Source organism: Gymnoscopelus braueri (genome assembly GCF_963280865.1).
Source record: "Gymnoscopelus braueri genome assembly, chromosome: 19".
NCBI classification, from domain to species: Eukaryota; Metazoa; Chordata; class Actinopteri; order Myctophiformes; family Myctophidae; genus Gymnoscopelus; species Gymnoscopelus braueri.
In genome coordinates, this window is record NC_137621.1 from 5,207,618 (window position 1) to 5,223,755 (window position 16,138).

Below are 16,138 nucleotides of genomic sequence, written 5' to 3' on the forward strand. Positions count from 1 at the left end.
GGAGAATGACCAGCTGAAGACTGAGAAGAACCAGCTGAAGACCAACCAAGACGCCCTGACCCAGGAGAATGACCAGCTGAAGACTGAGAAGAACCAGCTGAAGACTGAGAAGAACCAGCTGAAGACCAACCAAGACGCCCTGACCCAGGAGAATGACCAACTGAAGACTGAGAAGAACCAGCTGAAGACTGAGAAGAACCAGCTGAAGACCAACCAAGACGCCCTGACCCAGGAGAATGACCAGCTGAAGACTGAGAAGAAGCAGATGACTACCAACTACGAGACGTTGATGAGGGAGAAGAACCAGCTAACTACCAATTACGACGCCGTGATGCAGGAGAAGAATCAGTTACAAAGTGAAGTAAACCAGCTGAAGGGACAGACAACAGGTGAGAGAAGATACTAAACTTTTTGAATAAATATTAAAGTGTGTATTATTATTGATATTTTAATTATTATCGGGGATATAGAGGTCGAAAATCTGAGTAAACTCATCACTGCTGGTGTATGACAACTATCATTGAACAATAATGTAAAAAAAAAAACTCTTATTTATAACAAAAACTATTAGGATTTAGAACAGTGGTTCTCAAAAATAGCAGATGTGTCACTTTGTGCTGCGCTGTGAGCTTGTATTTCTGCTATTTCTTTACATTTCTCGAAAAATCTTGAAAGTGTTAAAAAAAAATCTTGACACAAATCTTATCTTTTGGGGGGTCCCTTGCACAAAACATTTTCTAGAAACTAAAGCTTTCAAATAATTGACAAAAAACTACAAAACTACAACATTTACCTCTGAGATGTGGTGGAGTAGAAGTATCAAATAATAATACAAAAAAAAATACCAGAAAATTGTACTCGAGTAAATGTTTGGTGTAGAAAACGCCATTGATTTAGTTTGATCCTCCACTCCACTACATCTCTGTAGTGGAGTGCAATATGTAGCAATACCACAATATACCAAAACACCCAGTGTGAAGAGAGTGGTGCCTTTCATGATCTCATTTCATTAAGCTATTATTAGCCTAAGACTGCTTTAAAATAACTTTATATTGGCAGAAACATATTTTAAATATTTTAAGTCACTTAAGTTACTTTTAAGTACTCAAAGTATGCTTACTCAAATTGTAGATCTGTCTTTTTAGTGTGTGTGTGTGTGTGTGTGTGTGTGTGTGTGTGTGTGTGTGTGTGTGTGTGTGTGTGTGTGTGTGTGTGTGTGTGTGTGTGTGTGTGTGTGTGTGTGTAAAATGTGCGTGCGCAAGTATTTTTACTCAATGTAGTAACTTTCAAGTGCTTTGACTTACTTTTTACAGACTTTGATGACTTTAAAGTATTTTTACTCATTTAAAGTAGGGGACAGCCGGGACCAACGGCGCGGAGGGATGGTTGTAATTCGGACCTTTTTTCATGCTACACTTAAAATTCGTCTCACCCGGCGACGTCACCCTCTTCCTCTTTCGGCGAAAACATCAGAGACAATTTTTTCCCCAGTTCTGATCAAGATTGGCAGAGTTGAAGCCGCTTTTGTGAATTTTCCACATTGTAGTAAAAAATACACTGTTTGAGTGTTTTCCATTTGTACTGCTGTGTTTATTTGGTGCCGATTGTAAATGGATTTTGTCTGTTAGGCTAATCTGTGGGATAACTCTCAGTGAAGGTTCCATTGAAAAAATATTCATTAGCTTTTGTGCTAGCTAGCAAAACATCCCGGGAGGGCAGGGAGGGACGTTCGGCGCATTACGGACAGGGAGGGACGAACGGCGCATGTGTAACCCAAAGTTGAGGAATGGACAGAGGCGACATTAACATGATACATTTATTTGACTATCAGCATGGCCATTTGCTCGTAGGATTCTACTGAAGCATCAATGAGCGTTAGATGCCAGAAAGGTAACTTATGTGCTTGTTATAGGACATTTTATCGCCGTCCGCCCCCCCATGTATGCACCGTTCGTCCCGACTGGCGGCCGTGTGCGGATGTAGCTCAACGTCACTTTACTTGCCGATTGCGTTCGACTCGTTTCATTAAAATTAAAACGGACTGCGGGTAATGGGAGAGGACACGTGTCTCTTGTTCACAAAAAAGTATGGTTACATGAAATTAATTAATCTCTGTGCAGGTAGGGAAATAGAAAAGGGTGCGCCGTTTGTCCCCGCCCTCCCCTACTTTAAAATGTTTTTACTGACTTTTACGTGTTTTTACTCATTTTAACATCTTTAACATCTGTATTTATACTCATTTTAAGTAATTTTGCTCATTTTAAGTATTTTACTCAGTGTAGAAACTTTTAAGAAGTTTTAATCATATTTAAGTATGTTTACTTATTTTAAGAATTTTTACTCATGTTAAGTATTTTTACTCAAAAGTGTGTGTGTGTGTGTGTGTGTGTGTGTGTGTGTGTGTGTGTGTGTGTGTGTGTGTGTGTGTGTGTGTGTGTTGCAAAAACATGTTGAGGCCGTCCGCAAACGGACGGACGGACGGACGGATGGACAGACACACAGACAGCGCCAGTCCTTGGAGTGGCTAGCACCACTCAAAAATACTCTGTTACAGGTAAAAGGCCTGTGTTCAAAATTATACTTATATAAAAGTATAAAAGTATATTGGCATCGAAAACAAATACCAAAAGTGTTCAAAAATAGAGATCTACAAGCTCAAATCAGATTTTGCTGGCTTGTAGATCTGATATTATAAGTATAAAATAGGGCTTAATTGCTTAATGTATGTTTTGTATTAATAATCTAAATGTATAATAACTGACTAGTAACAGAAGCTGTAAAATATGTGTAGTGGAGTAAAAAGTACAATATCTGCCTGAGATGAAGTGGAGTAGAAGTATAAACAAATGTAAAGTAAAAATTACAGAAAATTGTACTTGAGTAAAAGTGTGGTGTAGAAAACACCATTGATATAATAAATGAATAGTTTTACCCTCCACTCCACTACATCTCTGACTATTATTATTATTACAACTATGTGTTAGAATTGATTATCAGTACATTGAAAATTCATCAGTAAATCTCAAAGGTGGACATAGTACTCGACCCCAGTACTTGAGTAAGAGTACAAATACTCCTGGTCACATTTACTCCACTAAAAGTAAAAGTAGCTCAGTCAAAATGTTACTCAAGTAAGAGTAAAAAAGTCATTGCTTTGACAAAATACTCAAAGTACAAGTAAAAGTAAAAGTAAATGTTTTTAAAAATACTTAAAGTACAAGTAAAAGTAAAAGTAGAAGTAAGCAGAAGCCAGAAACACGTACTTGAGTAGTACAATATTTGTCTTGGAAATGTACTCAAGTAAGAGTAATAAGTATACAAAAAAATCCAATACTCAAGTAAAGTACAGATCCTCAGAATATGTAGTTTAGCATAATACTCAAGTACATTTACTCTGTTACTGTCCACCACTGGTACATCTCCTGTTTGATGTTTTTAGAGAAGTCGTGTTCCAGTGGATGGAAGAAGTTTGGAAGCAGCTGTTACTACAGAACTACTGAAGGGACAACATGGCAGCAAGGTAGAGATGAATGTCTGCGTCAAGGAGCTGATCTGGTGATCATTAACAGTGGAGAAGAACAGGTTAGTGTGTGTGTGTGTGTGTGTGTGTGTGTGTGTGTGTGTGTGTGTGTGTGTGTGTGTGTGTGTGTGTGTGTGTGTGTGTGTGTGTGTGTGTGTGTGTGTGTGTGTGTGTGTGTGTGTGTGTAAGAGAGAGAGAGAGAGAGAGAGAGAGAGAGAGAGAGAGAGAGAGAGAGAGAGATAGAGAGAGAGAGAGAGAGAGATAGAGAGAGAGAAAGAGAGAGAGAGAGAGAGAGAGAGAGATAGAGAGCGAGAGAGATAGATAGAGAGAGAGAAAGAGAGAGAGACCGTAAGGGGAGAGCGAGAGAGAGAGAGAGAGAGAGAGAGAGAGAGAGAGAGAGAGAGAGAGAGAGCGAGCAGCGGCCCACACACACATCCTGTACGTACGCCACTGTGTGTGAGTGTGCGTGTGTGCGTGTGTGCGTGTGTGCGTGTGTGCGTGTGTGTGTGTGTGTGTGTTTGTGTGTGTGTGCAGAAGTCAATATATTAAATAAAATTAATGATGATTTAATCATGTATAAATGATCAGGAATTCATCAGAGGATTGAGGACTGGGGGTCCTTATGGATCATACATTGGTCTGAAACGGGCTGGAGGAACATGGACCTCCTGGGTGGATGGAACTCCACTGACAACACAGTGAGACATTTTACATGTTTTTATATTGTAATTCTATCAAAGTCACTGTATGTGAGTGACTGAGTGGATGTTAACATACATTGTTGTTTATTGTGCAGGTACTGGGAGAGTGGATATCCTCTTAACTATGAAGACTATAACTGTGCATTCTACGATCACCGCTATGACCCTGGAACATGGATTAATACGGTCTGTTCATCTACATACCCCTCAATCTGTGAGAAATGATGTTTGTTTTCACTTCATTGATGAAACTGCAGCTCAGTGTTCTGCTACAGTAGTAATTAGTAGAGAAAATGATAAAAACATTTTATTGCACAGAAGTACAAGCTGTTGTATCCATATTAACCACTTTAATACAAACCACCAACTATGATGGTTTAGCATGTTATTCATTTAGATCTGACAACTTCAACGTTTGTGCAAAATAGCAGATCTACAAGCTCACAACACGTCACAACACAAGCTTGTAGATCAGCTATTTACAGCAAGGAGATTTGGTGAAGAAATACTAGAGCAGAGGTTCTCAAAGTGGGGTCATGGGGGTCCAGGGGGTCCAGGGGGTCCAGGGGGGCCCCAGCTAAAGTAGTTAATATAGCATTTAACTATTAAGTAATTTGGCTATTTTTTTGATCATTTTTTGAAAGATCTATAAAATTATAACGTTAACATTAAGTCTTTTTTATCACAAATCTTCTCTTATGGGGGTCCCTGTATGGGGGTCCCTGTATGGGGGTCCCTGGAACGAAATATTTTTAGATGGAGATTTGTGGCCAATTATAAATCACTGTGGGGGTCCTTGACATGAACATGTTTGAGAACCACTTCACTAGCAAGGGACCCGCCTCATCTATTGTTATTAGAATACAATAGAATACAACATCCTTTGGGGACCCCCTGGGGGACCCCACCCCCAGTTTGGCAACCACTGTTCTAGAGGATCTAGTACAGAGCCTTGGGGGACCCCAGTCAACTATAATAGGGTTTAACCCATTAAAACATCTGTGTCACTTTAGATTTGAACCACTTTAACCATTAGTTTATACTTTGGCTATTCAAACAAAGCAGATCTACAAGCTCATAGCGCGGCACCGAGTGCCGCGCTATGAGCTTGTAGATCTGCTATGTTTGAAAAATCTTGTGTGCAAATCTTTGAATATATATTATACCGTATATATATATTTTTAAAGGGAACATTTTCAACTCAAATCTTTGCTTCTGGAGGTCCCTGCATGGAACTAAATATTTAGAGATGGGGGTCCGCGGCCAAATACATATCATTGTGGGGGTCCTTGACATGAAGAGGTTTTGAGCACCACAGATATAGCAACATACGTAAGTCTATCATAAAACAGTTTTAGAAGACATGTTTAGAACGGGCCTCAGGTCTTAAAGGGTTAAGTGTTCATATTTACACTGTGGATGAATTGTGGATCAGTCAGCATGTTGAAGCAAACAGAGTTGGACACACTTTGTATTTTTAACATACAACTTTAACCCTTTAAGACCGGGAACGCATCCGTGTCATTTTAACATTCATTTGGCTATTCAAAACAAATAGCAGATCTACAAGCTCACAGCGCGGCACCGAGTGCCGTGCTGTGAGCTTGTAGATCTGCTATTTTTTCTAGAAATGTTGTGACATTTTGTCCAAATATACTTTTTTAAAGCAAACATGTTGAACTCAAATCTTTCTTCAAACTCAAATCAAACTTTTTTCATGTCAAGGACCCTCTAAATGAAATGTATTTGTCCACCGACCCCCCCCCCCCCATCTCAAAATATGTTGTTCCAGGGACCCCCCAGAAGCTAATATTTGAGTTAAAAATTGTTTGCTTGAAAAAAAAATATATATATATATATATTCAAAGATTTGCACACATTTTCACGATTTTTCAAAAATAGCCTATCTACAAGCTCATAGCGCAGCACTTGGTGCCGCGCTATGAGCTTGTACATCGGCTATTTTTGAATAGTCAAAATAAATCTAAAAATGACAATGACAATAATGGGTTAACCTTTTGAGCCCCTATAAAATCTACAAGCTCACAACGTGACGTGCTGTGAGCTTGTACATGATGATACTTTTGAACATGTTGATATTTCTGTAATAATATGTTTGAAATGTGTTGAAAATGCTATTGTCGCAATTTTGTAAAAGTTGAAAAGGTATTACGTACATTATTTTCAAAAAATGTGGAATGTTAGATGGGGGGTCCACGGCCAAATGATGAGGTGGGGGTCCCCCCTAAAATAAAATAAAAATGCAATCTTTGGAAAATGTTTTTTAAATTGTAGGAAATGACATGTAGGAAAAAACTAAAAACTAAAGCATTTATATATATATATATATATATATATATATATATATATATATATATATATATACTAGTGACCTATACAAATGGGTCACTAGTGATGGTTTTCATCACATTCAGCGACTAATTGATTTACATCAGCAGCTCATTTACATCAACTTAAAGGGATAGTTCACCCCCCCCCCCCCCAAAAAAAAGTGTTTTATTAGGGCCCGAGCACTGCACAGTAGTGCGAGGCCCTATTGAAACAGCAATGATTATTATTCCCGATGATGAATCGGGAAAATGAGGGCCTAAACGTACTCAAAAAGTTACGCAACTTTGCACACACATCACAAGTGGCGAAAAATTACGTATTTTAATTGTTTCAAAAAGGGGCGTGTCCTAATGGCTCAATAGCACCCCCTACAAAAGTTTGTGCTTCAAGCCCGACAATACGGTTTCACCTACACGTATAAAAAACGGTATACACCTGTATCATGTCCCGACTTACGAAAAAGTCTCTTGGAGCCATGACCGAAACCAAACAGGAAGTCGGCCATTTTGAATTGATAGTGGCGTTTTTGTGCATTTCACGCCATTTTCACGCGTTGTACTTTAACTAACTCCTCCTAGGAGGATTGACGGATCCGCCTCAAACTCGCTCAGAGTACACAAAAGACGTTAACAATGAAAAGTTATCAAAAGCTTGAGTTTTCGTAAAACGGCGTGACCGTGGCAAAGCGTCAAACTTCAATGCCAAACAGGAAGTGAGAATAGCCGATCTACAATTCCTATTGGCTGGGCTTTAAACAGCCATAACTTTGGTTGGCAGCCTTCTACCGAGTACAAATTTAGTATGTGGACTAAGACCACCAATAGGGACGAACTTTAACTTTTGAAGCCCCGTCCCCTCTGTCTTCCTATTGGCTGGCCTTTAAACAACCATAACTCGAGTTCGCTTTAAACAGCTATAACACTGGTTCCCAGCATCAAATACCTAAGAAATAGAGCATCGCAGTTCCCGCCCACTTCCTGGTTTTTCCTGGTGCCGGAAGAAAAAACTCAATGCATTTTTCCCATTGACATTTCCAAAAATATTTATATCAATTAATTTAAGCCTAGAATCAAGCCAATAAAACATGACCATAAAACGTTTTTTTCTGTGATTTTCTTTATTTTATATTGAATTATATGATATACTATATTTAATAAATAACCTTTGTTTTGCCGTTTTCAAAAAAAAAATCACAGAATCAAACGTTTTATGGTCATGATGATGGTCATGTTTTATTGGCTTGATTCTAGGCTTAAATTAATTGATATAAATATTTTTGGAAATGTCAATGGGAAAAATGCATTGAGTATTTTGCGGTGGAACCCGGAAGGGGCGGGAACTGCGATGCCCTATTTGCTAGGTACACTTAGACGGCCAATAGGGACAGGCTGAAATTGCTTAAGCCCCGCCCCCTCTGTGTTCCTTTTGGCTGGGATTTAAACAGCCATAACTCCGGTTCCCAGCTTCTTTATATTCTATTTGCATTGTCTTTGCTTTGTTGCTTTTATTATGTATTTTTGGTCTTATTATATTGTCACACTGTAGATGAGGTTTAATACAATAATATCACTGTGTGTAATGTTGTAACAGCTGTACTGTAATGTGATAAAACACCTTGACTGTTACAGTGATTCATTCATAACTTACTGTATTGTAAACCATCTCTTTAGGACCTTGTAAACTGAGCAGTGGAAGCATTTAATAAACTTTACTTGGCAATACTATTAATCGAGTCTATTAATTAACATTCTACTGACTTTCGGACAAAAATACTGTATGTGTGTACCTGATAATACTACTCAACACGTCGTATTGCGACCAGGCCTGGAATTTAGTCATTTTAGGGGCAAGGCCACTTGGCCTTTGGTGTTGTCCATTTTTTGTGAGGGCACAAAGGCCAAATGCCAGGGCAGGAAGGACATCAAATAAAACAATATTTTAGTCCATTGAAATAATTAATTGAATTTAAGGGTTAAGTGTAATATGTAGACTATCTGCAGTGAAATAAATACATCATGGTATTTACAATCTGATCCATGATCAGCCCTGCACCAATCAAAGTCACTGGATTGGTTTAAAGATGGAGACTCAGGGGAGTTAAGAATTCAGAATCTCAATAAAAGACTCTGGTGTCTACATAATGACAAGAAATAGAAACTACTTAACTGTTGTTAAATAGTTAATGTGTGAATTACTCCAAAACTCCAACGGCCAGCGGCCATTATCCCCTCAAGACAACAGACACACATAAGCCTTCACCTCAGACGCCACATTATCACATGAAAAAGGCTATTTGAACTGAAGTTTAGAGTCTTGCTTCAGGGCCACAGGGGCCATTTTTCTGAGGGGCACAAGGCCAAACTGAGGGGCAACGACCGACATGGCCTTCGTGGCCTCCCTGAAATTCCTGCCCTGATTGCGACACATTGTGAGCTTGTAGATCGGCTATTTTCAATTAGCCGATGCATAGGTTTTAAGGCTTGTTTTCCTAGACCTGGTTGCTTATTTCTCTCACAAAATATGGCAACGCTGCAACATAACCGTATCGCCTTGTTTAGATAGATGAGAAGCGACCAAGCGAAGAGAAGAGAAGGGAACACAAAGTAGAAGTCTGCACTATAGTACTGAGTCTGTGTGTTAAGAGGAACAGCTACTTAAACATGCCTACTTAACGACCAACGAGGAATATCTACTGACTGGACTGCTAACATTACAGTTGTGTGTCTGTGATGAGATCACGGCCGGCCTGTGACCTAAACAAATGGTGAGTTATGAACAGAACTGACTATGGCTGGAGGTGGTCAACGTGAAATCACGCAAAGACACTCGACTTAATGTTTTGAGGGCAAAAATAAGAATAAATGATTTTTTTTTTAATTGCACTCAAGTCTCTCTTTGTGCTCTCCCACTCAGAGAAAGTTAGGCGCCCGTGGAACAGCCTGCCCATATTAGAGCTGCTCAGTCTATAAATATATTTAAGTCACTATTGAAGACATGCTTCTTTTCTTTGGCCTTTGAGCACAGCTGAGACTAGCTAGCACTATACATTATCACTTTGAAAGACAGACAAAAAGACAGACAGACAGAAAGACAGAAAGACAGAAAGAAAGAAAGAAAGAAAGATTGATTCCTACCTTGATCTGTCTTCTTCCATGCATCTGCGACTGCGTCACATCGTCCAACTCTGTGTCGTGCGGTCGGTCACGCCTCTGGTCCCAATAGGACGCTGGTTCTCAACCAGTGGTCCGGGGAACACCAGTGGTCCTTGAGGGGGCTCCAGGTGGTCCCCAGCTAAATGATGGAGAGAGCTGGTAACCAAATGGACGCTTATTAGATCTTTATCTCTTGAGGGTGTAAAATGAAACCAAATGGACCCGTAAGGGTCCATTTGGTTTCATTTTACACTCTCAAGAATGACTAAAAATTATTTTTCTCTATGGATTAGTCTCCCCATGGAGACTTGAATTCATGGATATTTGTTTTAGTCTTTGTCGCATTCCTATTCCTAAGACAATAATTTGATGACCGGTAGGCAGTGGATCCGGTAGGAGACACAAAGGAGACTCTTTGTGTCTCCTACCGGTCTGCTGGTCATCAAATGATTGGCTTAGGAATAGGAATGCGACAAAGACTAAAACAAATATCCATGAATTCAAGTCTCAAATCGATAGAAAATAATAATTTTGTGGGAGAACTATCTCTTTAATTAATAAATAAATTATAAGTATGGAACAGAGCTACATAGAGTATATGTTGCATACCGGTATGCTACACAGCAGTGGTGTAAAGTAACTAAGTACATTTACTCAAGAACTGTACTTAAGTACAATTTTGAGGTACTTTTACTTTACTGGAGTATTTCCTATTTCCAATACTTTCACTTCTACTCCACTACATCTCAGAGGCAAGTATTGTACTTTTACTCCACTGCAATCATTTGAAAACTTTAGTTATTAGTTACTTTGCAGATATAATTTATTAGGTTATAAAACATACATTAATCACTTCAGCCCTATTTGAAAATAGCAGATATACAAGTGAGCTTGTAGATCTGCTATTTTAGTACTTTTACTTTTGGTACTTTCAGTACATTTTGATGCCAATACTTTTTGACAGAGTACTTCTACATTGCAGTATTGACACTTTTACTTAAGTAAAACATGCGAGTACTTTTTCCACCACCGCTTATAAATGATAAATCTATGGAGCAGAGCTACATAGAGCCTATATATTGCATAGAGACTACACAGGCTGATGCTAAGCAGCTAACTGTAGCAGGAAGCTATTAGTTCACCTGGAAAATCCTCTCATTTAGAAACAACACTCATGAAGATGAATGAACTTCTCCTTCAAACTGTCACACTGTGACTCAGTAAGCATCACTGAGACATAATAAGATACTGCACACTTCAATGAGGAGGAACATTACATTAAGAGTTGTTTGTTTGACTGTTTACTAGTAACAAACAAACAGAGCCTGTATCAAACACCCTGTCAGCAGCAGGGGGGGGAGGGACGTGGTGGAAGAGCTGGAGAATTTAAAGAGCCCGCCTGCAGCCCGCGTTGCCAGATTGTGCGAGAGAAACATGCGGTCAGGGTCTAAGAAAACAGGACCAAAAGAAGCGACCATTTTTACCACTTGAATCCTATATAGATAGACTGTTTGAAAATAGCCAAACTACAACCTTGCGTGAGCTTGTAGATCTGCTATTTAAAAAAAAATACATCTTGTGTGAAATATTTGGAATATTTGTTTAGACATTTTAACAACACAAATCTTGTATGGGAGGGGGTCCCTGGCACAAATTATTTTCAGATGGGGGACAGAATGATACATTAATTTGGCATGAAAAACTTTTAGAACCACTGATTTAAACATTAGGAAGCAAGCCCAAATAACTAAGCAACTACACTTTAGAAATAATAAGCAGACTTGGCAACACTGGCCTGCATTTGAGTTTTTCTCTGTGCGCTGCTTCACTCCCATATATGGTCACTTCCTCCCCAGTAGGCTACTGCAGGTGTAATAGATACACACAGGGACTACAAATTTCACGCCCACTTTTGAGACAGCGCCGCTACTCCCGGTCCGTTAGAACGATGAACTGCAGCTGCCAATGCATTCCCTATGAGAGGATATGAGAATTAGCCTACTTTTGAAATATTCCTACATTAACTGGAGACGATATTGATTTAAATAAAAATATGTTTCCAAATGTATGGAGTGTCTTTGTCAACATATCTTCTTGTTTTCTTAATAGTTGATGTGTTTCACATTTAATTTGCCACTTTAATGAGTTACCCATAATGTTAACACAGCAGAGGGTAGACAGCAGACAGGCATTTCAGTGACATCACTGTCTTTACGAGCGCCGACCAGTGGCGTACCCACTGTAGAGGCAGGAGAGGCGGTCGCCTGCCCAACTAAGATCTCGCCTCCCTTAAAAAGAAATAAAAAAACGAAAATGTGTCATTGCGTGCTTAATGTCCTCAAAGTCACGCATCCAACAAGCTTTGAACTGAGCAGATTGGACCTTCTGTTCCAGAGATAATGACCCAAACCTATTGAAAACGGACACTTTCGCCAGTTGTCTGGGTATTGAAAACCTCAAGGGATGCGTCCGTGACGTATATACCATGCGACCACTTAAACTCTGGATCTCCGATGCTAGCGGTTTTGACATACTGATGGAGTATATTATAGTATATTGTGGGTAGTATATCGAGATGAAAGATATGGGACATTAAAAAGGACAAATTAAACAAATGGGACAGATTATTAGAACACAAAAAAAATCGCTACAGCCTCAGTAGTTAACCAGTGAAATGACGGTATTTTACAATGCCTCTCATAGAGATTGCATTGAGAGCTGCAGTTCATCGTTCTAACGGACCCCGAGTGTCAAAAGTGGGCGTGGATTTGTAGGCTTTCCGCTTCCGGCCGTGTGTATCTATGCAGGTAGTCAGCAGTGTTGCCAGATTTTGCAAGAGAAACAAGCGGCCAGATCTATGAAAACAAGCCCAAAAGAAGTGACTATGCTAATTTTAACCTCTTTACATCAGTTTCAACACAGTTTTAACACGACACATCACATGTTCACATTGGTGAAAAATGTGGGTATTGTAAAATAAAACATTTGGAATATTATTTCAAATATATTTTTTAACAATATCCACATTTTATATAATGATATTTGTTTTATTTCTTTGGTGAAATTTCATGTTGAAATATTAAAGAACAGTACCTCAGTTTGCCATGTGTTGTTGTAGGCTACTTTAATATATTTTGATTAGAAATATTTGTAATGGAATTTATAATATCGGGTCAAAAATACCCAACGTTAGTGACGGTGTGACAATTTTCAACGTCAGTGTTCTAGGGTTAAATAGATCTCAGGTAACACTTGTCAGGTCTACCTGGGCTTGAATCCAGACCGGAGTATACATGACGTACAGCAGCATAAAGAACGTTGTAGGATAGAACACACCTCCCATGTGAACCAAATTATCCACTTCCATTGGCGGTTTAAAATGGGCCATTTGCAAGGCCCAAGTCCATGAGAGCGCAACAACCCTCCATACAATGGTTCTCAAACTTTGTTAAATGTCAAGGACCTCCATTTTGGCTTGTGGTTCTCAAACTTTTTCATGTCAAGGACCCCCAGCTTGACACTTATTAGCCTGCGTACCCCCATTTGAAAAGATATGCCAGGGACCCCCATAAGAGAAGATTTGTACGGCTCTAGCAGTGATTCTCAACCATTTTAATTTCAAGGACCCCCAGTTTGACTTAGGCATTAGGCTACAGACCCTCATTTAATGGCAGTTTATATCTCCGGGACCCCAATTCATATTGTAAAATCAATGTTAATTTAACTCTGAGAGTGTACAAATGGAACCAAATGGACCCGTACACTCTCAGAGTTACAGACCCAGAAGGGTCCATTTGGTTCCTAACTATCCATCATTTAGCTGGGGACCCCTGGAACTCCCTCAAGGACCCCTGGGGGTCCCCGGACCCCACTTTGAGAACCAACGCATTACGCTATGGATGCCCATAACTCCAGTTACAGACCTTTAAGGGTCATTTTTTCCCCCCCCTACAAAACTTTGGGACCGCCTGGAATCCCCCTCAAGGACCCCTGGCGCCCCCCAGACCGCACTTTGAGAACCCACTGTTCTACGACGAGTCTTTTGGACCTTCTGCAGGCGTGAATCCCTCTGCTAGCATTTTCTCCTTGTCATTTAAGAGGTCTCTTTCCAAAATGAAGTATTTCACCCACTGCACAGGACAGCTGTGCTTCTGGAACTTCTCACAGGCAGAAGAAGCCTGGTCGTTGTCCTCATCCATGCAGGCACCTCCGCAGCTCGGCCCTGGCCGCCCAACCCGCTCTCCTCTCCGCAGGGCCGTAGCCACGGGTGGGCATAGGTAGGCCTGGCCCACCCAAGCTCATAGCGCGGCACCGAGTGCCGCGCTATAAGCTTGTAGATCTGCTATTTTTGAAAAGGCGTGAAAATGTGTGCAAATATTTGAATATATTGTTTTAAAACGAACATTTTTAACTCTAATCTTTACTTCTGGGGGGTCCCTGGAACAAAATATTTTGAGTTGGGGGTCGGCGGCCAAATGCATATCATTTTGGGGGTTGGTTTGAGAACCACTGATATAGAAAAAAAATCACACCCTGTGTGAAGTGGGCGGTGTCTTGCTAGCTAATCACAATACTGAATGGAGTCGATCAATCATGTACAAAAGATAAATACATTTATTGAAACAGTCTTTATGATGGACGAAACCATAACTTGAAAAAAAGTTCAAGTTATGGTTGCTTATATAGGGCTATGCACATGTGTCATGTGACACTGGCCAATCACAGTCCTGAATAGATTGTGATTGGCCAATCACAGCGCAGGATAATTGTACACATTTCCAAACCTCACTTTTAGGGGCGGTTTCACTGCCCAAGATATTTGTACATTTTTCCAAATCTCACTTATAGGGGCGGTTTCACCGCCCAAAAATGGGATTTAGAAGACATTTGTAGAATCGGCTTCAGGTCTTAATGGGTTAAGCCAATCATCTGGGGGACCCCCTGGGGGTCCCGATCCCCAGTCTGGGAACCACTGGTCTGGATCACACGGGCAATCTGGTTAAGTTCTACTCAAACACAACTGGTCTTTACTCCAACCAACTAAGCATCTTAGCTCTGCTATCACTGACACACATTTGGGTCTGGCGTCATGGACTGATGCATTTAGGCAGTGGTGGAAAAAGTACTCAAATGTTTTACTTAAGTAAAAGTATCAATACTGCAATGTAGAAGTACTCTGTTACACGTAAAAGTCCGGAATTCAACATTTACTTGAGTAAAATCACAAAAGTATCGGTACCAAAAGTAAAAGTACTAAAATGTTTGCAAATAGCAGATCTACAAGCTCACAACGTGTTGCGACGCCTTGTGAGCTTGTAGATCAAGACACAATGGGACTACATTCCTCTGGCCACTGATTCTCCTTTCACTCTGTCGCTATTGTTCTATAGGTGTTAACGGCCGGCGCGTTGCGTGCGGCTCTCTCGCGGGCACATCTTTGAACCTTCAGAGAGCTGCTTCAAGCTATAGTCATGGAAATTAAATTGGGCCCCGATGTGAGGGGGCTGATCAATTGAGCATGGGGGCTTTAGACCCGAAGCCCCCACCCTTCCGGCGCCTCTGGTCCTCGATCAGAACCACGTTGTTGGAATCAAAACGCGGCGTCATGCGCTCTTCGGGCATCTTGTGTCCGACGATGAGTGCCTTCTTCTTCTGCCCTTTGATGGCCAGCAGAACCTTGTCGCCCACTTTCCCGATGCCGTTCTTAGTGTAGACGTGGATGACTCTCGGTGCGCGGTGATACGGAGTGACGCCAAGAGCACTGTTGTCCACACCTCGAACCCTGGTCATTTTCTGAATGGCCGCTGCGGCTGCCAACACACTGAGAGCTCTGTGTTGTGGTGGGATGAGTCCAATGAAAGCTCTGTGTTGTGGGATGAGTCCAATGAAGGATTTTGACAGACAGTAGATCACCGACATGACTGGAACCACACCTGCCTAGAACAACCTAGTTAAAATTTCACAAAACTTGTCTTTTCTGATTGAATTTCATTATATTAAACAAAGAGATGAGGCCAGAGGTTGATATCTCATATAATTATAGCCGACCAAGATATGCAAATCATGAAAGTACAGCAGATTCCAAGCAGTGCTATGTCATCAATATGATGTCATCAGTATGACGTCATAGCACTGACATTGGTCACATGGTTCTCACCAGAGCCATATAAGGAGAGTTGCGTCACCTCCGTTCACTTCATCGGGCCAGGTCTTCTACAGAGCCTTCTATTGGCGAATAGTGACAAAGCCCTGAACCAGAAGTTAACGGAATGCACTGGAGTCTTAGCCTGGTAAACCCCCTCCCTCCGGAAATCTCATTTCCATTTGATTTCAGGAAGGAGTCTGGCCTGACAACCTGTGTGTGTTTTTGTCTGTGGGCTGGAGTTGGGCGGGAGTAATACCCGTCGACTGAC

The 16,138-nt window shown here is 40.6% G+C and overlaps 2 protein-coding genes across 2 annotated transcripts in view; one reads left to right on the forward strand and one right to left on the reverse strand.

Moving 5' to 3' along the window:
- LOC308074974 (C-type lectin domain family 17, member A-like) overlaps positions 1–4,719 on the forward strand; it is a 43,684-nt gene extending 38,965 nt beyond the window's left edge. The window contains exons 3-4 of the mRNA XM_080414540.1: positions 4,109–4,218; positions 4,317–4,719. Coding sequence (XP_080270666.1) covers positions 4,109–4,218; positions 4,317–4,446 — 240 coding nt within the window. The 3' untranslated portion in view covers positions 4,447–4,719. The remainder of the gene's footprint in view (positions 1–4,108; positions 4,219–4,316) is intronic.
- A 10,514-nt stretch (positions 4,720–15,233) lies between these two features.
- Positions 15,234–15,515, reverse strand: LOC308074167 (large ribosomal subunit protein uL14m-like; the record flags this gene model as incomplete). The annotated part of the gene is made up of 1 exon (XM_080413499.1): positions 15,234–15,515. One exon carries the CDS (start codon positions 15,513–15,515, stop codon positions 15,234–15,236), a length of 282 nt encoding a protein of 93 aa, XP_080269625.1.
- Positions 15,516–16,138: the final 623 nt, after the last annotated feature.